General features: G+C 42.4%; 2 protein-coding genes across 9 annotated transcripts in view; both read left to right on the forward strand.

Moving 5' to 3' along the window:
• Positions 1 to 77: 77 nt before the first annotated feature.
• RAB2B (RAB2B, member RAS oncogene family) lies at positions 78 to 18,033 on the forward strand. Its single transcript, XM_004054896.4, has 8 exons — positions 78 to 238; positions 466 to 537; positions 2,138 to 2,205; positions 8,310 to 8,392; positions 8,616 to 8,708; positions 13,317 to 13,428; positions 14,662 to 14,730; positions 15,772 to 18,033. Exons 1-8 carry the CDS (start codon positions 193 to 195, stop codon positions 15,877 to 15,879), a joined length of 651 nt encoding a protein of 216 aa, XP_004054944.1. The 5' UTR covers positions 78 to 192; the 3' UTR covers positions 15,880 to 18,033.
• A 2,727-nt stretch (positions 18,034 to 20,760) lies between these two features.
• The window catches only part of CHD8 (chromodomain helicase DNA binding protein 8), a 71,974-nt gene continuing 70,043 nt past the window's right edge, over positions 20,761 to 22,691 (forward strand). For 3 of the 8 annotated variants that reach the window (XM_019009486.3, XM_019009489.3, XM_004054889.4), the window contains exon 1: positions 20,761 to 20,991. The gene's annotated coding sequence lies outside the window, so the exon portion shown is untranslated. Of the gene's footprint in view, positions 20,992 to 21,882; positions 22,078 to 22,691 lie in introns of all 8 variants that reach the window. The other 5 variants (XM_063698257.1, XM_055362381.2, XM_063698258.1 and 2 more) reach the window with 5 other exon arrangements.

The following is a 22,691-nucleotide window of genomic DNA, read 5'->3' on the forward strand; positions in this document are numbered from 1 at the left end:
GTTGGGTACTCCCGACCTAAGGATGATTCCGGGGAGTGCAATAGAGACGTGATCTGGGCTAGAGGAGCCGGAGGGGCGGGGGAGTGGGGGGGAGGGGGAGAAGAAGAAGATCGGTAGATTGAGTGGCTAGAGAGGTCGGAGGTAAGTGGGTGTAGAAGTCGGGCGGACCCGGAACCCAGAGGACGCGACACCATGACTTATGCTTATCTCTTCAAGTATATCATCATCGGAGACACAGGTAACCCTCAGGTGGTTCGCCTTCAAGGCTGGGGCGGGCATTCGAAGCTCCCAAATTGGGTGGCGGGGGCGGGGCTCACTTTGTGGGCTGGGCGATTCGAGACGGGCGGGGCGGTTCGGGGCGGCCGGGGGCGGGGCTCGGGAGCCCCCCTTCTCTGGTCCGGGAAGTCCATACTCTGGAAGGTGTTCCAGGGCTGCGTGATTTCGGGAGTGTGCTTTCTCCTTCAGGTGTGGGGAAGTCATGTCTCCTCCTGCAGTTTACAGATAAGCGGTTCCAGCCTGTCCACGACCTCACAATAGGTAAGTGCATCTACTTGTTCCAGAACAGATGATAAAACCTGACTAGCTAAATTGCTAAAGTGGAAAGTTAGCAGCCTTCAGTGTTCGAAGTAAAAAGTTACCCCTCACTATTTTAAACTAGTCCAAACTTATGTTAATGAAGTGACCAATGAAACGTTGATATGTGGGGAGTAGTGTAAGGGAGAGTATATAATTGAAAGGTAACTTTTTAGAGTGTGAGGTATAGACTCGTCATATAATTTTTTTCAAATACAATTTGTATGTTTATGGAAAATCCCACGAAAGCATAACTGCTTATTTATAAACTCATCTGTGCTTTGAGGTAAATTAATACCAGCCTTACTTTTAAAAAGTAAACACCAATACATGGACATTTTTTATATTGGTGAAGAAGCAAATTGAAGAGTCATCCCTGCCTTAGAATTAATAGGCAAATAAAACTAAAAACTTTCCTTTTAAATGAAAGAGTGTGTTAACAGTTCCTCAAACGCACTGGGGATCCTGGAAAATATTAACCTTTCCCACACATTTGTGATAAGGCATGGCCTGAAGAGGCTTTTAACTACCCCCCCCTTCGTTATCTCCGTAACCCCAGTCCAAATAAACAACATATATGAAACTAGCTTTCTTGCCATGCAAATGCAGTTTCTAAATAAACCCCTACATCCCCATTCTTACCATATTGCTACTTCCAAGTCCCACCTGTATGGAAACCTGAAGCTACCACTGTTCCTAACGGATTTATTTAGAGTCAAATAATTGATGGGATTAGAAAAGGATTTGGCAGTATCAACTAAAAGGTATTTTAAAGGGAATATTGAGCGAATTCTCACTTTATGATAGGGGCTAATGATACAATGCTTAACAAGGCAACAATGCTTAATTGTGCCTCTGGCAATTATTGGAAATGTAAAATGTATTGTTAAAAAAATTAGGTGGGCGTTGTGGCGTGTGCCTGTAAGGTACTTACCTGGGAGGCTGATGCAGGAGAATCACTTGAACTCAGGAGGTGGAGGCTGCAGTGAGCCGAGATCGCACCACTGCACTCCAGCCTGGGTGACGGAGCGAGACTCCATCTCAAAAAAAAAAAAAAAAAAAAAAAAAGTATTGTTTCTGAGAACCTATTTCTTAGGCTCTTTTCTTAAAGAAAAAAATCTGGAATTGCAAAAAAATAAATATTGTTTTAAATAGAGACTAAAGAATGACTGAGAAAGTGTCAGGAAATATTTCCAAAATTTTTAGTTTTTTGGAAAAGTTACAAAACTAAATGTTACCTAATCAAATTTAAGCATTAACCTAACATTGCTAAAAAAGTATTCACCTTTTTAAATTTGACTTCTTAATTGGTTTTATTTTCCCATATCTGCTTTTTGGTTACATTCCTGAGGTCATTGAGCACAATTTTTTAATTCTAGAAGGGAAATGAAGAACCTTAAGAAACACAAAATTAATTGGAGCAAATAGGCAGCAATAATGGAATTAGTGGCATTGAGTTCAGACAAAGGATGGTTATAACACATTGAGGAAAGGCAGGAACCTCCCACTCCACGTGGCTGCTGTTCATGAGAATCACATTCTTTCTCTCGGTCTTTACCGACAGGTGTGGAGTTTGGAGCTCGTATGGTCAACATTGATGGAAAACAAATCAAACTGCAAATCTGGGATACGGTGAGAGTACAAAATAATTTAGTCTCTGACCAATATCCAAGTATAACAAGAAAAGCTGATGCAAAGGAAAGGGGCGATGAGGGTGGAACTAATGGTGGGGATAAAGTAGGGGAAAGGTGAAATCAAAGAGAGAAGTTTTTGATTCTGTTACAGTTACAAATTCTGGATGCTGTATCTTTGTGTTGTAAACGATCCAAGTAATAGTTTATTCTAGTAAAAATAAAATCAAACAATATAAATTTATAGAACAGAAAGTAAATGTCCCCTTTTTATACATAAACTCTTTCTCCCTTCCCATCTTGGTTGGTACTCGAGCAGGGAAATCATTACTGATGATTCCATGTGTATGCTTTCAGACTTTTTCTATGCATTTAGATACATACATGTAAACACATAGAAATATATGGTAGTAGTTTTGTTTTTATTAGTGTTTACATGTATAGAATCGTGACAGAGTAGACCTAGTTGTGTGACTTAAATTGTATATTAAACAATCTCTATGTTGTGGGGACCTTTCCATATCAATACATATAGATCTATCTCATTCCTTTTAACCACTGCGTAGTCATGGAATGTCAGTAGCATGATTTATGTAACCATCATCCTACTGATAGAAATTTGGGTTGTTTTCCAGTTTTTAAGTATTGCAAAATTTCACTGAACGTTCTTTTTTTTGAGACAGAGATTCACTCTTGTCACCCAGGCTGGAATGCAATGGCGTAATCTTGGCTCACCGCGACCTCCACCTCCTGGGTTCAAGCAATTCTCCAGCCTCAGCCTCCTGAGTAGCCGGGATTACAGGCACCCACCACCACACGTGGCTAATGTTTTTTGTATTTTTTGTATTTTTTTTCTGAGACGGAGTCTTACTCTGTTGCACAGGCTGGAGTGCAGTGGCGTGATCTCAGCTCACTGCAAGCTCCGCCTCCTGGGTTCGTGCCATTCTCCTGTCTCAGCCTCCCGAATAGCTGGGACTACAGGCGCCCGACACCACGCCTGGCTAATTTTTTGTATTTTTAGTAGAGAGGGGGTTTCACCATGTTAGCCAGCATGGTCTCAATCTCCTGACCTCGTGATCCGCCTGCCTCAGCCTCCCAAAGTGCCGGGATTACAGGTGTGAGCCACCACTCCCGGACGTTTTTTGTATTTTTAATAGAGATGGGGTTTTGCCATGCTGGCCAGGCTGGTCTTGAACTGACCTCAGGTGATCCACCCACCTAGGCCTCTCAAAATGCTGGGATTACAGGCGTGAGCCACAGTGCCCAGCCTGAATATTCTTATTTACAAAGTTTTTATGCCAATGTTTGAGAATTTTTGTGGCATATCTGCCCAGAAATGGAAACTGTCAAAAGCTTGTACATATTTTCAAATTTGATACATGTAGTAATGCCAAAATTTAGCTTGGCTTAGTGTAGTTTTGCCCTATCCAGATAAATTGCTTTCATGTGCATTATCTCATTTGATTTGTACATTTTTCCCCCTAAGTAAAATAATACCTTAGTCTCCATTCTAGTTAAAAGGAGCTAGTAAATAGCTAGTAAATAATATTTGGCTAAAATCTCTTACTTTTTTTGCTTCTTACTATGTGATTCTGTTTCTTCTCTGAACTGAGAGCTAAAGCCATTATATCTGCAAACAGTGTACACATTATTTTTCCTTTTTTCTTTTCCTCCCTTTCCTCTCCTTCCCTCCCCAATGCTCCTCACCACACGCGAGTGTATGTCTTAAAAGTGGTTGAAGCTTAAGTTCGTCTGTCTATCCATCCATCTATCCGTCTATCTCTACAGATCTATCCCCTGACCCCCTGCACTGGGGAATTTTTGTATTTTTTGTAGACACGGGGGTTTCAACATGTTTCCCAGGCTGGTCTCGAATTCCTGGACTCAAGTGATCCGCCCTCCTCAGCCTCCCAAAGTGTTGGGATTACAGGCCTGAGCCTTGGCACCTGGCCCAGATGAATGTTTTGATGCTGGGGAAAAAAACCCAATAAGTGCCATTTAATGGAATGGTCATGGCAATGGCCTTTTTTTTTTTTTTTAAGCACTCACATGGGACATGGTTGGATCATGAAAGTAAGGAAGTTGAGAGCTTGATTCTGCTGAGAGAGCATACAAAGAAAAACAAACTAAAAAAGAAAGTTGAGAGCCACGACTTTGGACAGAATCCTTAAGAACTACATGGTCATCCAACTGGCCTAGTTCTTTTCTCTTCCCTCTTAAAATTGTCTTGAGATTAATATTTGCTAAATCATAAAAAGGAACCAGTTTCAGAACACTGTGGTTTTCTATTTATTTTGAAAATTTTAAAAGATTCATACCTATAATAATGTGTCCATCTAGTCTGTCGCCTTTTGGGTAAGTCTGGTCATTTCTCCGTTGTCAGCCCTGATCTCCTGCCCATTGTTTACCCATCTTAGATTCCCACTTTATTGACCCATTCTCTCACTTACTTCCAAACCCATCCTACATGAAAATGTTTAGGGATTACTGTGATAGGTATTTTAAAGAGATCAGGTTGTCCAAAGGTTTTTGTTGTCTTTGTTCTGGCATTTATATGGATTTAGAGAAGCATATTTTAAAAAATCGTGTGTGTGTGTGTGTGTATACACGTATTCCTAAATAATCATGCTAATGAATAGGTATTTTACTGTAATATAAAATACTGATCAAATAATATCAAATTGGTTTGTATTTTACTTCGGAATGCAGTTAAAATTTTTTTTTCCTTAATAAACCATTCATTGGAAGGAATGCATTTTGATTCTTAGGAAAATGGTGTATCTGACTTTCTAGGAGTTGATACTTCAAACTGTATATCTTAAACAATATAGTATGATGCTTCCACTTGGGAGAGATTAGAAAGCTATTAATTATCTTATCAAACCTTCATCTAGGCCGGGTGTGGTGGCTCATGCCTGTAATTCCAGCACTTTGGGAGGCTGAGGCGGGCAGATCACCTGAGGTCAGGAGTTTGAGACTAGCCTGGCCAACATGGTGAAACCCCATCTCTACTAAAAATACAAAAATTAGCCAGGTGTGGTGGCAGGCGCCTGTAATGCCAGCTACTGGGGAGGCTGAGGCAGGAGAATCACTTGAACCTGGGAGGCGGAGGTTGCAGTGAGCCAAGATCATGCCACTGCACTCCAGCCTGGGCAACAGAGCGAGACTCCCTCTCAAAAAAAAAAAAAGGAAAAAAAAAACCTTCATCTTAGTTCGTTGCTGCTGCATCTTTTCTTTTCTTTTCTTTTTTTTTTTTGACAGGGTCTTGCTCTGTCACCCAAGCTGGAGTGCAGTGGCACCATCTCCACTCATTGCACCCTCAACCTCCCCGGCTCAACTAGTCCTCCCACCTCAGCCCCTCAAGTAGCTGGGACTACAGATGTGTGCCATCACACCTGGCTAATTTTTTGTATTTTTTTTAGAGGCGTGGTTTCACCATGTTGCCCAGGCTGGTCTCAAACTCCTGAGCTCAAATGATCTGCCCACCTTGGCCTCCCAAAGTGCTGGGATTATAGGCATGATCCACAGTGCCCAGCCTGCTGCTTCAGATTTTTTTACTGGGGATGGACAAGGATACCTGAGACTGATATAGACAAGCCCAAATTGAACTGCTCACTCTTTCTAGCTTATTGGTTCACAAACTTTGGCTCATGAACTGGATTGAGATGAAGTAGAGTGATTTTTTTTTTTTTTTTTTTAATTTAGACAGAGTCTCACTCTGTTGCCCAGGCTGGAGTGCAATAGCGCCATCTTGGCTTACTGCAGCCTCTGCCTCCCGGGCTCAAGCAGTTCTCCTGCCTTAGCCTCCTGAGTAGCTGGGATTACAGGTGTGTGCCACCACGCCCACCTATTTTTTTTTTTTTTTAATGTATTTTTAGCAGAGATGGGGTTTCACCATGTTGGTCAGGCTGGTCTCAAACTCCTGACCTCGTGATCTGCCCGCCTTGGCCTCCCAAAGTGCTGGGATTACAGGCATGAGCCACTGCGCCTGGTGAGTGATTTGATTTTAAAAGGTTTTCTCATGACCCACTGATAGCATTTTCAACTGCTAAAGATAAATGCTGCCATGTGATTGAACCATCATGTGGGCCTCCCTCAAACTTTCCCTTTTAGTTCTTGGTAGGCTGCGAGGGAAGTAGAGGGAGGCTTACAACCATAGCAGAAGAGGAGAAAAAGTAAGCGCTAAAAGGAAAACAAGACCCAAATAACATAAGACATTAGGGAGTAAATATAAAACTGTAAGTATTTTTTTAATCTTAAAATATTATTAGTATTATGACAGGGGACTTTAGAATTAGTTTTTATTTTCCGATTCTGATTCTCTAACAGCTATGCAACTCACTCAAATGTTTCTATGATTCTTATAGAAAGAGATTCTTCTGTTGTTGGAAAATTAACCTTAGAGTTAGTATACTGGAATTCTCTTCTCACCTACAAACCCCAGTTTAGGTTATATGATATAGTGGCTAAGAGGACAAGTTTTTGTCCTAGGAAGTACTAAGATCCTAAGTTTAAATTATGGCTCTAGCACTTAATAAGCTTTATGATTTGGGGCCGTTTATTAAACTTGTGTGAGCCTCATTTTCCCCATTTTTAAAAGGAAATAATAAGCCAGGCGCGGTGGCTCATGCCTGTAATCCCAGCACTTTGGGAGGCTGAGGCAGGTGGGTCATGAGGTCAGGAGTTCAAGACCAGCCTAGCCAACATAGTGAAAACCCATCTCTACCAAAAATACAAAAAAATTAGCCAGGCATGGTGGTGGGCGCCTGTAATTCCAGCTAATTGGGAGGCTGAAGCAAGGAGAATTGCTTGAACCTGGGAGGCGGAGGTTGCAGTGAGCCAAGATTGCACCACTGCACTCCAGCCCGGGCAACAGAGCGAGACTCCCTCTCAAAAAAAAAAAAAAAAAAAAGGAATAATAATATCGGCCCCAGGGTTGCTAAGAGAAGTAAATGAAATAATATATGTAATTGTCTCTTAAAGTTTGTAGCACATTTTATATGCCAAAAAGTAGTTTATAGTACTATTGCAGTGTTATAATTAGTGTTACCACTGTTACTGGTATTATACTATGAGAAAGCCATTTATTTTCCCACATCCTTAATCATGATTCTCCCATTTGTAACCTATAAATTATAGTCTTACCTCCTGTTATGTAGGGATGTAAGGATAAATTATTTCAAGAATGTGAAAACTTTCTTAATAGGATAGATTCAATGTACAGGGTATTCACATTATTTAAAAAATGTTTTTGTTTTCCCTAAAGGAAAAAAAAAGAACTAGTCCATCAGGAAAGCAAAAGTACCCAGTATTATGGGGGCATTAATAAATTACTCAGTTTTAAATAGAACTTAATATCTTTGTCCAACTGGAAATGAGATTAGAGTGTGAACATTTGGATTTTTCTAGGAAAACTCTATGCTGGGCCCTGGGCTTCTTTCTCTGTTCGTTATTCCTATTTCCCATGACAGAAGCCCAGCAAGGGACATCTAGGTAGTCCTGCATTATCAGTGGAACACTAAAGGTCAGTTAGAAGATAATCAGTTGAAGTGCTTTTAATCTAATTTTTATATTGATTCATTGGAATGAAATTTCTATTAGACCAGGTTTTGGCATTCTAAGATAACTTTCCTTTTTACAGATAAAGAAATGGGAACAGAAAGATTAATATGGTGTGTTCAATATCATATTTGGGATTGAAAAAAATGACATACACTCCATTTCCAGTCCTATTTCCAGTTGTTCTTTTATGAGGATATTGGGAAATGTATGCAAATGTCTTCATCGTCTTTATCATGCTGACTGGGGTGCCACAGGTATTTAGTGACTGGGATCTAGGATGCTAAACATCCACTAATCTGATGGACAGTCTCTCAGGAAGAGTAAGTGACTGCCCAAAATATCAGTGCACTCCCATAGAAAAATACTGATTTCCCACTTGGGTTTCTTCTCGGGCAGGCATGTTTTCTTTCCCTAATTCTCTTTTCGTAATAGAAATTCTTTTTTTAGTTAAGTCCTTTGTATTAGGGTGGCATGTGATCAAGTCAGTTCTGTGGAAATAACCTGGTTTTGTTGGGATTTTTTGTTGCCATGTTGGTGGGAAAGGCTGGGCAAGAATCCTTCCGTTCTATCACCCGTTCCTACTACAGGGGAGCAGCTGGAGCACTGCTGGTGTACGACATTACAAGGTGAGCCAGATCTGGTGCATGGGAGGGAGATTCTTCCCTAAATCCTCTAAAGCTTTTTTTTTTTTTTTTCTATCTACTGATTCTGTTAAGGATGTTAACTAGGAATGGCCTCTCTAATATTTTTCTTTACACATATGGCTTCCCCTCTTTTCGTATACACTTGGAGTTGTTTTGGCCTTTTGAAATGTGTCTCTGACCCACATTCTAAATTTTTCTGCTGTAGGCGTGAAACCTTCAACCACCTGACCTCATGGTTAGAGGATGCCCGGCAGCACTCTAGTTCCAACATGGTTATCATGCTCATTGGGAATAAGAGGTAAAATTGTATCCATGTGAATAATAGTTAACAGGAGTCATCTAGGTACTCTATGCACATTGAATATCTTGATCCCCAAACTTTCTCAGTTTATAGCGGTCTTAGTGTTTCAGTAAAAAAAAAATATTTTGTTGTGATAAAATATATATGACACAAAATTTACCATTTTAACTATTTTTAAGCATACAGTTCTGTAGCATTAAGAATATCCATTGTTCCACAGCCATCACCAACATCCATCTCCAGAACTTTTTCATCTTCTCAAACTCTATACACATTCAACACTAACTCTCCATCTTCCCTCCCCCATCCCCCTCATCCCTCAGCCCCTGACAGCCATCATTCTACTTTCTCTATGAATTTGACTACTACTGGTACCTCATACAAGTAGACTCATGTAATATTTGTGGTTTTGTGACTGGCTTATTTCACTTAGCATAATGTCTTCGAGGTTTATCCATATTGTAGCATGTGTCAGAATTTCCTTCCTTTTTAAAGATGAGTAATATTCATTGTATGCATATACCACATTTTGTTTATCCATCTGTCCATGGACACTTGGGTTGCTGCCATCCTTTGACTATTGTGAATAATGCTGCTATGAACATGGATCTGCTCAAGTCCCAGCTCTGAATTCTTTTGGGTATATGCCCAGAAGTGGGATTGCTGGATCATATGGTAATTCTTTTATTTTTTGAAGAACCACCATACCATTTTCCATAGCAGCTGTCTCATTTTACATTCTTTCCAGCAATGTACAAGGATTCCAGTTTCTCTACATCCTTAACAACACTGGTTATTATCAGTAAATTTTTCTTGACACCCATAGGCCAAAAGAAATACCTAATAGTTTTATTAAATAGTTATACCCAAACAACATGAGTATTTTTTATAACTGTTTAGTAACTGTTTGAAAATAAAAAGGCCAGGCGCAGTGGCGTATGCCTGTAATCCCAGCTCTGGAAGGATTGCTTGAGCCCATAAGTTCAAGACCAGCCTGGGCAACATAGTGAGACCTTGTTTATACAAAAAAATTTTTAAATGAGGTGGGAGGATCACTTGGGCCTGTGAGGTCGAGGCTGCAATGAAGCTGTAATTGTACCACTGCACTCCTGCCTCAGCAACAGGAGTGAGACCCTGTATAAAAAAAAGAAAAAATATGCCAGGCGTGGTGGCTCAAGCCCGTAATCCTAGCACTTTGGGAGGCCGAGGCGGGTAGATTGGAAGGTCAGGAGTTCAAGACCAGCCTGGCCAATATGGTGAAACCCCGTCTGTACTGAAAAAATACAAAAAGTAGCCAGGCGTGGTGGCGCACACCTCTAGTCCCAGCTATTCGGGAGCTTGAGGCAGGAGAATTGCTTGAACTCGGGAGGCGGAGGTTGCAGTGAGCTGAGATAGTGCCACTGCACTCCAGCCAGGGCAACAGAGTGAGACTTTGTCTCAAAAAAAAAAAAATTATTTCATTCTTAAATAGCAACAGTTACTTACTAAAGACCTCTATGTGTCTGTTGGGCACTGCATAGCTTCTCAAACCTTGGAATCACGATTGCACACTGCTACTCTCATTTCCCATTCCATATTGATTTTTGTGTAGTGCTTGCTTTTTTATAACAGCAACTGCCAGAAACAGCTTCTCAGAGATATGAAGATATTGAACGAATTTTATCATGGTCTGATATTGACATTGCAACTGTCTTAAGCTTGTAATTCATGTAGTAAGTATCCTTGTGTTGAGTGTTACTGTGTTTTTCTCAAAAGTTTGAGGTATCCCATGGCACCCTTGTGAGTTTGTGGTAGTGCCCAGAGTGTACTATTTGAGAACTGTGGCCACAGGCTAATTGGTTTTTTGTTTGTTTGTTTGTTTTCATTTGTTTGTTTTGAGATGGAGTTTCACTCTTGTCACCCAGGCTAGAGCGCAATGGCGTGATCTCGTCTTACTGCAACCTCCACCTCCTGGGTTCAAGCAATTCTCCTGCCTCAGTCTCCCGAGTAGCTGGGATTACAGGCATGTGCCACCAAGCCCAGTTAATTTTTTTGTATTTTTAGTATAGACGGGGTTTCTCCATGTTGGTCAGGCTGGTCTTGAACTCCCGACCTCAGGCGATCCGCCTGCCTCGGCCTCCCAAAGTGCTGGGATTACAGGCGTGAGCCACCACACCCATCCTGCTAATTATTTTTAGTGTATCAGTCAATGTATTGAAAACGACTGTGCCAGATTCTGAGTTTGCAAGGTGGAAAAAAGTCGTCCCCCTGCTCTTGTGCAGCTTACAGTCTAGTGGGGGCATAGATGTTAAATATGAAATTATTTGTATCAAATTGTAAATTGTGATAAATGCAGTGGAGGAAAAAGGGTGCTACGAAAGAATAACAGGGTACCTACTTTTGATTAGGAGTGATATTAAGCTGGGATCTGAAGGATGGGCAAGAGCCTGCTGGGCAAAGATTTTTTAAAAGGGTATTACTTGGGGGGAACAAACTATACAAACACCTTGAACTTGGAAGAAGCTTGACACGTTTATTGAAAGAAACCTAGTGTGATTGGACTAAATCAAGAGGGAATAGTGCAAGATGAGGTTGGAAAAGTAGGTAGGGACCAGATTTTATAGCACCTTAGAGGCCTGAGTAAGGGTTTTGGATTTTATTCTAAATACATGGAAATTGAAGCTTGGGAGATGGGGGATTAAAAATAATAATAAATAAATACACCTGAAGCATTTTAAAGTTTTAAGTAGAGAAGTGGCTTGATCAGATTTTAAAAGATCACTCTGGAGGAGAACAAGGACTGAAGTAGGATCCCCGTTGCAATAGTCCACATGAGAAAGAATGGTGGCTTGGTCTAGGAAGTGACCCTGGAAAGAGAAAGGAAGGATAATTTTAAGGTACATATTGGAAGTACTTCACTTTGGAATGGATTAGATATTTGGAGTAGGGAGGAAAGGGTATCAATAATAACACTTTGGTTTTTGGCTTATGCCATTTACTGAGATACAGAAGCCTGCAGCAAACACAGGCTGGGGGAAAAGAAGTTCCATTTTGATGTGTTAAGTTTGAAGTCCGTTTTATGTATCAGTGTGGAAATGAAGAATTCACAAATGTACAAATCTGGTGCTTAGTCAAGCATCTGGGCTAGAGGTACAAATTTGGGAGGGTTGACATTTAGATCTTCCCTGGTCTTCACACAGCTGATGGTATAATAAATTAAAATATTGTAGATTTGTTGTTCTTTAATGGTCTTACACTTTTTTTCCAAGGAGTTGGAAAACTGGAAACCTCCCAAATGAAAATTTTCAAATTGAAAAATACGAATCACAAACAGCCCAACCTTGCCTTATTCTTCAGTTTGTTTTTTTGGTTTTGTTTTTTTTTTTTTGCGACAAGGTCTCGTGCTGTTGCCCAGGCTGGAGTACAGTAACGTGCTCAGCTCACGGCAACCTGTTTCCAGGGCTCAAGAGATCCTCTCACCTCAGCCTCTCACGTAGCTGGGACTACAGGCATGTGTCACCACGCTCTGCTGATTTTTAAATTTTTGTAGAGACAGGGTCTCACTGTATTGTGCAGGCTGGTCTTAAACTCCTGGGCTCAAGTAATCCTCCTGCCTCAGCCTCCCACAGTGCTGGGATTATAGGCATGAGCCACCACGCCCAGCTCTGCAGCCTTTTATCCTGTTTTTCATAAGGTCTTTTGTTGCCATTTTTATTCCCTTTTTCAGTCCTTAGCTCTTATCTTTTTTTTCACCTAATTTTATCCATATCACTTTCTCTGAATTCCCTGGTGGCAAGCTGCTTTTATATGCACTAGTAACGAAACCAGTGAGAATTAAGACAACTGTGTTTTCCTTATTCCTGGCTCATTCTCTTCTTGTGGCTTGATTCCAGTAAAAAAGGAAGATGCTCATCACTGCTGGATGGGACATCTTATGACTTTTCTGCTTTCTAGTAACTAGAGTTTTCCTCCCGCCCCCCCCCCCCCCCCCAAAGAGACAGTCTTGCTCTGTCGCTGAGGCTGGAGTGCAATGGTGCGATCTCAGTTTACTGCAACTTCCGCCTCCCGTGTTCAAGCAATTCTCTTGCCTCAGCCTCTCGAGTAGCTGGGATTACAGGCACCTGCCACCATACTCAGCTAATTTTTGTATTTTTAGTAGAGACGGGATTTCACCATCTTGGCCAGGCTGGTCTTGAACTCCTGAACTCGTGATCCACCTGCCTCGGCATCCCAAAGAGCTGGGATTACAGGCATGAGCCACTGTGCCTGGCCAAGTTTTTTTTTTTCCTCATCTATACTTTGTTCTCCTTGATCTCATTGGAAAAACAAGCAATAGAGCATAAGCTTTGGGTAACTATGGGGGCTTGCCTAACCCTTGATAAGCCATTTTCTCTGTAATAGAGTGAGGTATTATCTTCAACTATGCAGCAGCTGTCCCAAAACTAAAGAATATTTTCCAAGATGCTACAAAAATCAGTAACTCTGTATAAGAGAGTATCATGTAGGATCTACATTCTTTATGAAATAACTGGCAGTTGAAACCACGACGGAATTCTTTTAGAAATAGACTTTCCTCTTTCACTTGGATCTTTTTTTAAAATTTTCTCCTTAATTAATCTCTTGCAGTGACCTAGAGTCCCGCAGGGATGTGAAGAGAGAAGAAGGAGAGGCCTTTGCTAGGGAGCATGGACTTATATTCATGGAAACTTCAGCCAAAACAGCCTGCAATGTTGAAGAGGTACTATTCGGAAAACAGTGGGGAAAGCTCTTTAGAGATTACACCATTATTTGTCCTTGTATTCAGAATTCTCTTCTCCTATAAGAAATTGGTAAAGAAAGGATGTCTTGGCCGAGCACGGTGGCTCATGCCTGTAATCCTAGCGTTTTGGGAGGCCAAGGCAGGCAGATTGCCTGAGCTCAGGAGTTTGTGACCAGCCTGGGCAATATGGTGAAACCCCATCTCTACTAAAATACAAAAAATTAGCTGGTCATGGCGGTGTGTGTCTGTAGTCCCAGTTACTCGGGAGGCTGAGGCAGGAGAATTGCTTGAACCCAGGAGGCGGAGGTTGTAGTGAACTGAGATCCCGCCACTGCACTCCAGCCTAGGCAACAGAGCGAAACTCCATCTCCAAAAAAAAAAAAAGAAAGAATGTCTTCTGATCGTAGTGACTACATGTCTCATTCCTTTTAAAGGAATTGTCCCATTTTCTTTTACCCTGATTCCCAAGGTTTTACTTTTGCTTTGGGTAACATTAGTTGGCAAGTGTGGATTAGACACCACACTTGTTACTAGTAAATCACTCTGGTTGGAGTGTCTAATGGGTTCTACTGTAGTCATTCCTAGGCCTGGTGTTGATGGTATCTTCGGTAACCAGTGGAGAATAGAGTATGTTTGTTTTATTTGTGGAAGGTGCCAGCCTAGGAACATCTTGGGTCAGTACCAGAATACCACATAATCCTTTTGTGTTTGAAACTACTCTTAATGGCTTTTACAAGGACATTTGGGGGACCTTCTATGTTTTTTTTCTTTTTTTGATTTTTTTTTTTTTTTTTAGACTGAGTCTCGTTCTGTCGCCCAGGCTGGAGTGCAGTGGTGCGATCTCAGCTCACTGCAACCTGCGCTCCTGAGTTTAAGCGATTTTCGTGCCTCGGCCCCCGAGTAACTGGAATTACAGGCATGCGCCACCACGCCCGGCTGATTTCTGTATTTTTAGTGGAGACGGGGTTTCACCATGTTGGGCAGGCTGGTCTCGAACTCCTGACCTCAAGTGACTTGCCCGCCTCGGCCTCCCAAAGTGCTGGGATTACAGGCATGAGCCACCGCACCCAACCGACCTTCTATGTTTTTTACTGTCTTCTAATGGTTCCTAATTCACCTTAGAAATTCAAATATGAATAATAATTAATATTCTCTTTCCCTCATTTCTCTACCTGAACTTGAGACTGATGATATGATTTATGTCTCTTTCAGGCCTTCATTAACACAGCCAAAGAAATATATAGGAAGATCCAGCAGGGTTTATTTGATGTCCACAATGAGGTAAGAAAGGGTAGAAGTGCTGGCAGTTAACTTTGGCTTGTTCTGAATACAACTGGAGGTTCCCTAGAATGGAATGCTTACATTCCCCATCTATCATTATACAATTTAAAAGCTCTGCCAATTCAACCCTTTTTTTTTTTTTAAATCTAGGTACACAGAGACCTGTCATCATTTTCTGTTTTTCTCAAGTCTGACACTCAGAATGCTTAAAGAGATTATTGGTGATTTAAAAGACTTATACAATATGGGAGATTTTCTTGTCAACCTCAGTTTTTTACTATTCTAGAACATAAGGGAGGTATAATTCATAATTGCTTAGGAGAGTAATTTCTATAAAGTAAATTCTGGAACAAAACAAAAAGAATCATATGCTACTTCTGCACTTTGCCTCCTCCACTTTTACCTAATCACACCCTAATTCTGCACATAGCTATGACATTTAAGTATAACATTGTCCCTTAAAAATGAGCACAGGGGCCAGGTGTGGTGGCTCATGCTTATAATCTCAGCACTTTGAGAGGCTGAGCTGGGGAGATTGCTTGAAGCCAGGACTTTGAGACCTGCCTGGGCAACAAAGAGAGACTCTGTCTCTAAAATGAGCACAGGGGTGCAGTGGCACACCCATAGTCTCAGCTACTTGGGAGGCTGAGGCAGGATCACTTGAGGCCAGAAGTTTGAGGCTATAGTGCACACTGATCATACCTGTGAATAGCCACTGCACTGCAGCCTGGGCAACATAGGGAGACCTCATTTCCTCAAGGAAAAAAAAAGTGCACAAAAGCCACTTGTAGTTAACTAGGATATTTAGACCACAGGTAGTCATCTTATTCTTACTGTCACAGATTATTGTTCCACATCAGCGTGGCTAGGGCATCTGGTTACCTGCCAAGGTCAAATCTGCTTTTAGAAAATATAATTAATGATTTCTCCTTTCTCCCCTTTCTGTTTTCTTTCTACCCTGGGATACAAGCAGAGATAGCCCCCTCCTGTCTCATTCACTTTAACACTGAGGTGGGAACTATTGCCTCTTTTCTTTTACAGGCAAATGGCATCAAGATTGGGCCCCAACAGTCAATTTCAACATCAGTGGGACCCAGTGCCTCCCAGCGGAACTCTCGTGACATAGGGTCCAACTCTGGCTGCTGCTGAACATCTGGCTTGAACTTTTTTTGTCCTTCCTGGAATAGCTTCAGATCAATAGGCTTAATGAAAGAGGTCTTTCTTGCTTTGGCTGAGAGCAGCCTCTTTTTAAAGTGTGATGTTTTGCCTTTCCACCTAAAGACCAGGAGAGAATTGGGGCCCTTACTGACCTGTCCTCCTTCAGGGACATGAGCATTCCCTATAGATTAGGGTTCTTCTTATCCTCCTATACGAATTTCTTAAATTGTTAGGATCAAAGTTGATTATCACAGTAGTTAAAAAATAATTTCATGGCGGGGCGCCATGGCTCATGCCTGTAATCCTAGCACTTTGGGAGGCCAAGGTGGGCAGATCACCTGAGGTCAAGAGTTCGAGACCAGCCTGACCAACTTGGAGAAACGCCATCTCAACTGAAAATACAAAATTAGCTGGGTGTGGTGGTGCATGCCTGTAATCCCAGGTACTCGGGAGGCCAAGGCAGGAGAATCGCTTGAACCCAGGAGATGAAGGTTACGCTAAGCCAAGATCACGCCATTGCACTGCAGCCTGGGCAACAAGAGCAAAACTCTGTCTCAAATAAATAAATAATTTTTTTTTTTGGGATGGAGTCTCACTTTGTCTCCAGGCTGGAGTGCAGTGGCATGATCTTGGCTCACTGCAACCTCCACTTTCCAGGTTCAAGCAGTTCTCCTGCCTCAACCTCCCCAGTAGCTGGGACTACAGGCATGTGCCACCACACCTGGCTCATTTTTGTATTTTTAGTAGAGATAGGGTTTCACCATGTTGGCCAGGATGGTCTTGATCTCTTGACCTCGTGATCCGCCCGCCTTGGCCTCCTAAAGTGCTGGATTACAGGCGTGAGCCACCGTGCCTGGCCTAAATAAATAATTTCGTAAGCATATACAATCCACTTCCCACTAAGAATTAGGGTCAAAGACCTTCTGCTTGAACACTTGCAATTACCTAGATCTAGTTGGCCTTTGGTTGATAGATCCTCTGCCTCAGAATTTCATTGAGTTTTTTTCTTCCTTGCCTTTGGGTGTCTGCTTGCCACTTCCTAAGAATTCTTGTAGAAGGCAGTTTCCTCTACTTGCCCAAGAGCACTGAGTACTTCTCTACTATCCTATTATTAGCTTCTATCTCTTAGTGTAACTTCAAAACTTTTAAGAGCAGTGAAGTTGGTCAGGGACATGTGGCCACTTATTATTACCTAAAGAAAACATTTGTTCCCTGTTCATTTTATTTGAGGGGCCAGATCTAACATTGTAGTGTCTTTCACCAGATAGACTTCTACTGTTTCATCAAACTCCCTTCTTAACTAGACCTAGACTTTCTACTCCAATCAGGCTAATCTACTTACTGAATGTGACATATTTATTCCTAGTTCCATACCTTTGCACATGCCCTACTCTCCACTAATTATACTTAAAAGTCCAAAAATTTTTTCTTTAGTAACAGACTTAGGTACTGCTAAGCAGTTATTAACACAATATTCCTTAGTTTTCATATGTTGGTCATTGATATGTCTATTTATATGTATATTTATTTTTATGTATGTTACTATGTAAATATGGTTTGCAGTTGTTTTTGTGTGGAATCTTGTCTTTCCGTATAAGTTGTAAGCTCCTTGAGAGCAGGATCCATGTCATTCCTTTATTTTTATAAATTACTCCCCCTATCATTCCTTTACAGTGCCTAGTGCTACTCATTATGTGTTCATTGAATTTGACTGACATAGTTAAAAACTTAAGGTTTATTTTAGACTTTCAAGGAAACAAAAGACTTTAGAGTCCTCTCTTTGTAATTCTGCCCCACTCATTTGTTTACCCTGGGTTTTATACTGTTCTTTTCCTTCTCCCCTCCCACCTTTCCCTGGCTTTTTGCCTCCATTCCATGAGGCATACAGTAAGGCTGCCTGCTAGTAAGCAGTCACATAAGTGGGTACCTATCCAGCCATTCTCTTTTCAGAGCATATAATACTATCTTAGCCAAACTTGCCTTTGCTTCACTCATCATGCAGCCTTCTGGGTTGGTTGCTATATATATCTTTTTTCCTTGATGTCCCATTCTCTTCCACAGCACTGAGGTCTTACGAATTTTTCTACTTTCTTTTTGCTGTTGATGAATTGTTTCATTATTAAATATATGCATGTATCAAAGCTATTCATACTCCATGTGTCATTTATGATTGTATCCCAAACATTAGTAGATACTCTCCTCTTAGGGAATTAAATCAAAGATAATGAAGAAGCTTCTTTGGGATTCATGTTATACTCGATTCTGACCCCAGTAGTAGTAGTAATAGTTGACAGTGCACCACAGGAAGTTGGAAGACATTTGGGGTATTGCTTTGGTTATGCTTTTGTTTTGTTTTTAAAATCCTATGTGATTCCAAAAAGGATTTGAAGCTGTTGAATTTGGAGTTAGCCTGCCCTCTTACCTCTGGGCCAAAACTAAAGTAATAAAAACTAGTTTCTGTACAGAAGGTTTTTTTTCACTACCCAAAAAAACAATCTTTAGCAATTGAGAAGCATTAGAGGATTGGTCAAAGATAGCATTCTGCCTAGAGCTACTGCTTTCAGAGTCAATAAAGGATAGCATTTTGATATTTTGGAGCACAGTTTTTTAATATTAATGCCCATATCTTGTTCTATTATCCAAGCCGACTTATGACCTTCTGTACTTGGGTATTGCACCAATTGTAAGGGAAGCATGAGAAAAAAAAGTATCTGGGCAAAATCATCTGTATTCTGAGTGAAGTGGTCATGAATAATTATAAAAACTGGATATGCCACCCCATATGAAGAATGGTACTTATGAAATAATGTCCACTTTTTTTTTTCCATCTATAGTCTTACCAATGTCCATTGGTTTTTGAAGGCCAAGACCATTGGAAATTATACTAAGATCAGTGTAGGTACCAGAAATTGGTTCAGGCACACCTGTTCCCATTTCCATAATATCTATAGCTCCTTTGATGACAGGTCTATTCTGTACCAGATGGATAATAGGCTCTCATCCTAGAAACTATTAATAATTAAGGTTATATCTGTATATGCATTTACAGACAAACACATTGTTCTGATAAATCTTAATACTAACATCAAATTGATATAATGGCAGCAGTAGCCAGGAGAGAATTTGGTTGACAGATTTTTTTTTTTTTTTTTTTTTGAGACAGTTTCCCGCTTGTTGCCCAGGCTGGAGTGCAATGGCATGATCTAGGCTCACCACAACCTCCGCCTCCTGAGTTCAAGTGATTTTCCTGCCTCAGCCTCCTGGGTAGCTGGGGTTACAGGCATGCGCCACCACACCCAGCTACTTTTGTATTTTTAGTAGAGAAGGGGTTTCTCCATGTTGGTCAGGCTGGTCTCGAACTCCCGACCTTAGATGATCCACCCTCCTCGGCCTCCCAAAGTGCTGGGATTACGGGCGTGAGCTACCGCGCCTGTCTTGGCTGACAGATTTTGATACACAGGGAAATGTATTTGGCCAAGTCCTTTTTTTTTTTTTTTTTTTTTTTGAGATGGAATTTCGCTCTTGTTGCCCAGGCTGGAGTGCAGTGGTGAGATCTTGGCTCACCACAACCTCCGCCTCCTGGGTTCAAGCGATTCTCCTGCCTCAGCCTCCCGAGTAGCTGGGATTACGGGTGCCCGCCACCACGCCCGGCTAATTTTTTTTTGTATTTTTACTAGAGACGGGGTTTCACTATGTTGGCCAGGCTGGTCTCGAACTCCTGACCTCAGGCGATCCACCCGCCTCAGCCTCCCAAAGTGCTGGGATTACAGGCGTGAGCCACTGCGCCCAGCTTAAGGCCAAGTCTTATCACTCATATGACTCCTTAATGTCTCTGAGCTCCTATCATGTAAGACCATGCAATTATGTTACTCCTTGAGAAATTCCTTTAATAATCTGGAAGGATTCCCTCACTCACAACTTTAAAAAAGATTTCTTGGCCAGGAATGGTGGCTCATGTCTGTAGTCCCAGCACTTTGGGAGGCCGAGGGGGGCGGATCACTTGAGGTCTGGAGTTCGAAACCAGCCTGACCAACTTGGCGAAACCCCATCTCTACTAAAAATACAAAAATTAGCTGGGCGTGGTGGCGGGCGCCTGTAGTCTCAGCTACTCAGGAGGCTGAGACAGGAGAATTGCTTGAACCCAGGAGGCAGAGATTGCAGTGGGCCGAGATCGCCCCACTGCACTCCAGCCTGGGTGACTGAGCGAGACTCCATCTCAAAAAAAAAAAAAAAAATTAGGCCTTTTTAAAAAAAAAGGAGTTCCTCCTTAAGTCCTGTTCTTGATTTCCAACTGATTCACAGTGCCCCTACTGGAAAATCTGCAGTGAATCCTAAAGCTTAGCAGCACCTATAATAGATACATGTCCTGATATTTTGAGTGAGGTGTCCATAAAGGATTACCCTAGGAAAGTGCAACTTTCACTCTCATTAGAAGAATTAATTTTTGCTTATTTGATTTGTTAAAATTGCTTTACTCCTACAGTTAAGTGAGAGGGTGGTGGTGGTTGCCCGTAACCACATACGGCATTACTCCAGGGTTTCACGTCGTGACTGAGGGGCCTCCTAAGTGTATGTATACAGGAGAGTATGTTCCGGCTGGACCTATATAGTCGGACAGAACGCCGACAGGGTCTTCACATTCTTTAAGCACTCTCACCCAGTCCCACAGTCCGAGCCAAGATGGCTTCCCAGAAGTAGGTAACTAAGTGTTGTTTTAGTTCACAGCGCCCCCAATGGCGGGGGTCAAAAAAAGATGCCGAGGGGCCTGGCCGCCTGTGAACTGAGTCGTCAGAGGCGAGCCGCCGCCAGATTTTATTTTCAATCAGGCATATTTGTGGTCGCCTACGTACCCGTCTCATCCTCCTAGGACCTTCCACCCTCAAGAGACTTCCTGGATGGCGCTCACACTAACTCGCTGGAAGAGGCCGGGCTTCGGTGCTGCCATTGGCGGATGGGAGCGCAGGGGGGCGGAGCCTAGGGAGAATGGACTACTAGCAAGCTAGATTGAGGCGAGGGCTGGCCATGCTCCGCCGGAAGGCGCCTTGTTCTCGGAGAGGGTGAGTTGAAGCGCTGCCTGGAAAGGAAGCACCAGGACTTGCACAGGTAGGCTTCCCGCTCGCACCCGCTCCTCAGTGCTGGGCCAGGAGTCAGCAAAAGCTGAGGCTCTCAGAGATTTGATTTAAGTAACTCCTTCTCCTCTCTCTTCCACCCCCTGCTCGCCCCCCAGTTGTGAGGGATCAGGTGCGGGGTGATGCTCCGGACTGAAGCAGTCTCCTTTGTGAGAGGCCGGGGGAGAGGGTGGCTGCCGGGCCGCGGGGTCCGAGCCGGGCCGAGCCGCGAGGGACTGCTTGGGACGCTGTGGAGTTTTCAGGGCTTGTCATTGCATTACTGGGCGTAGTGTAGATTGGAGGCGGCGCCTTGTTCTCCTCTCTTCAGAGAAGGGAAAACTCCTCGGCCCCGTTTGGTTACTCCATACTTTGGATTCAGAAATAGGTGGTTAGGGTTTTCTACTTCTTTTTATTTTTCTTTTTTCTTCTGTATTTTAATAATAAAGGTGGGTAGGAAAGCATGGGGTAAGCGTAAGCAGATTGTTACTCATTCTCAGGTGTAAGTTCTGTGGGTCTCCTGGGAGTGAAGAGCAGGCTGTTGGAGAATGTTTAGAGATGGTGGGAAGAGAGGAGCTCAAGCCTTGCATCCTCCTTGACAGGTCTGCAGAGCTCACTGGTTTTCCGTTGCATTATGTAAACTCTTCACTGATAGAAGATCCCTCCCCCTGCTTTGGAACGAATGCAGTTTATTTACCTGTCTCTAGTGTCGCAGGGAATTTCCCTGCAGCAGCTGTATAAATGCAGCAGCCTCTTGCTTTTTAAGGGACAGTCTTGAAGCGATTCGGGTCTTCACAGAAAAGGTATATAGTGGACCCATCTCTTTCGTATGGCTAAGCAAAGTGAGCCAGAAGTCAAAGATTTAGAACTCTGTCTTTTTCTATTAAAGAATAAACAGCGGAGCGCCCCAAACACAAGCCAGGGGAGCTGCCTTATCAGTGTCTGCTGCATCCTACCATCACACCGGCGTCTACAGATCGTTTCATCTCCATGCTTTTCTGAGTTTGTCGACTCAGTCAAGGATTCTCAGCCTAGGTTAGCATATGCTGAAGTCATCTGGCGTGGGGCACATTACATATCGAAAGTGAGTTTGTGATTTGAATCGTGTCCTGTGTTAGTTAATTAGATCGTGTCTTCTGCTTAGGAATTTCTTTTGTATTGGTCACCCAATAGGTTTCAGAACAAATTCTAGTCAACCTCATAGAGCAAGATATGAGAAACTTATTTCAAGTACTTTGGAATTATCCCAACCCTTAAAAAAAGAGTTATGATAAGAAAAACATTTTCCATGTAAGACCTTCTGCTGCAAGAGAGGCGTGTCAGTGGATCTGAAGGCAAGTGAAAGATATTGGCCAAAGAGAGAGTAGGCAAGTGTGAAGAGACAGGCTTAGGAGAAAGTTTAAAACTGAAATAGTGGGCTAGGCGCCGCGGCTCACGCTTGTAATCTCAGCACTTTGGGAGGTGGAGGCGGGCGGATCACTTGAAGTCAGGAGTTCGAGACCAGCCTGACCAACATGGTGAAACCCCCGTCTCTAAAAGTACAAAAAATACAAAAAAAATTTAGCCGGGCATGGTGACGCGCGCCTGTAGTCCCAGCTACATGGGAGGCCAAGGCATGAAAATCGCTTGAACCCTGGAGGTGGAGATTGCAGTGAGCCAAGATCGTGCCACTGCATTCCGGCCTGGGCGACACAGCCA

This window comes from Gorilla gorilla, chromosome 15, assembly GCF_029281585.2.
Source record: "Gorilla gorilla gorilla isolate KB3781 chromosome 15, NHGRI_mGorGor1-v2.1_pri, whole genome shotgun sequence".
In the NCBI taxonomy this organism is placed as follows: Eukaryota; Metazoa; Chordata; class Mammalia; order Primates; family Hominidae; genus Gorilla; species Gorilla gorilla.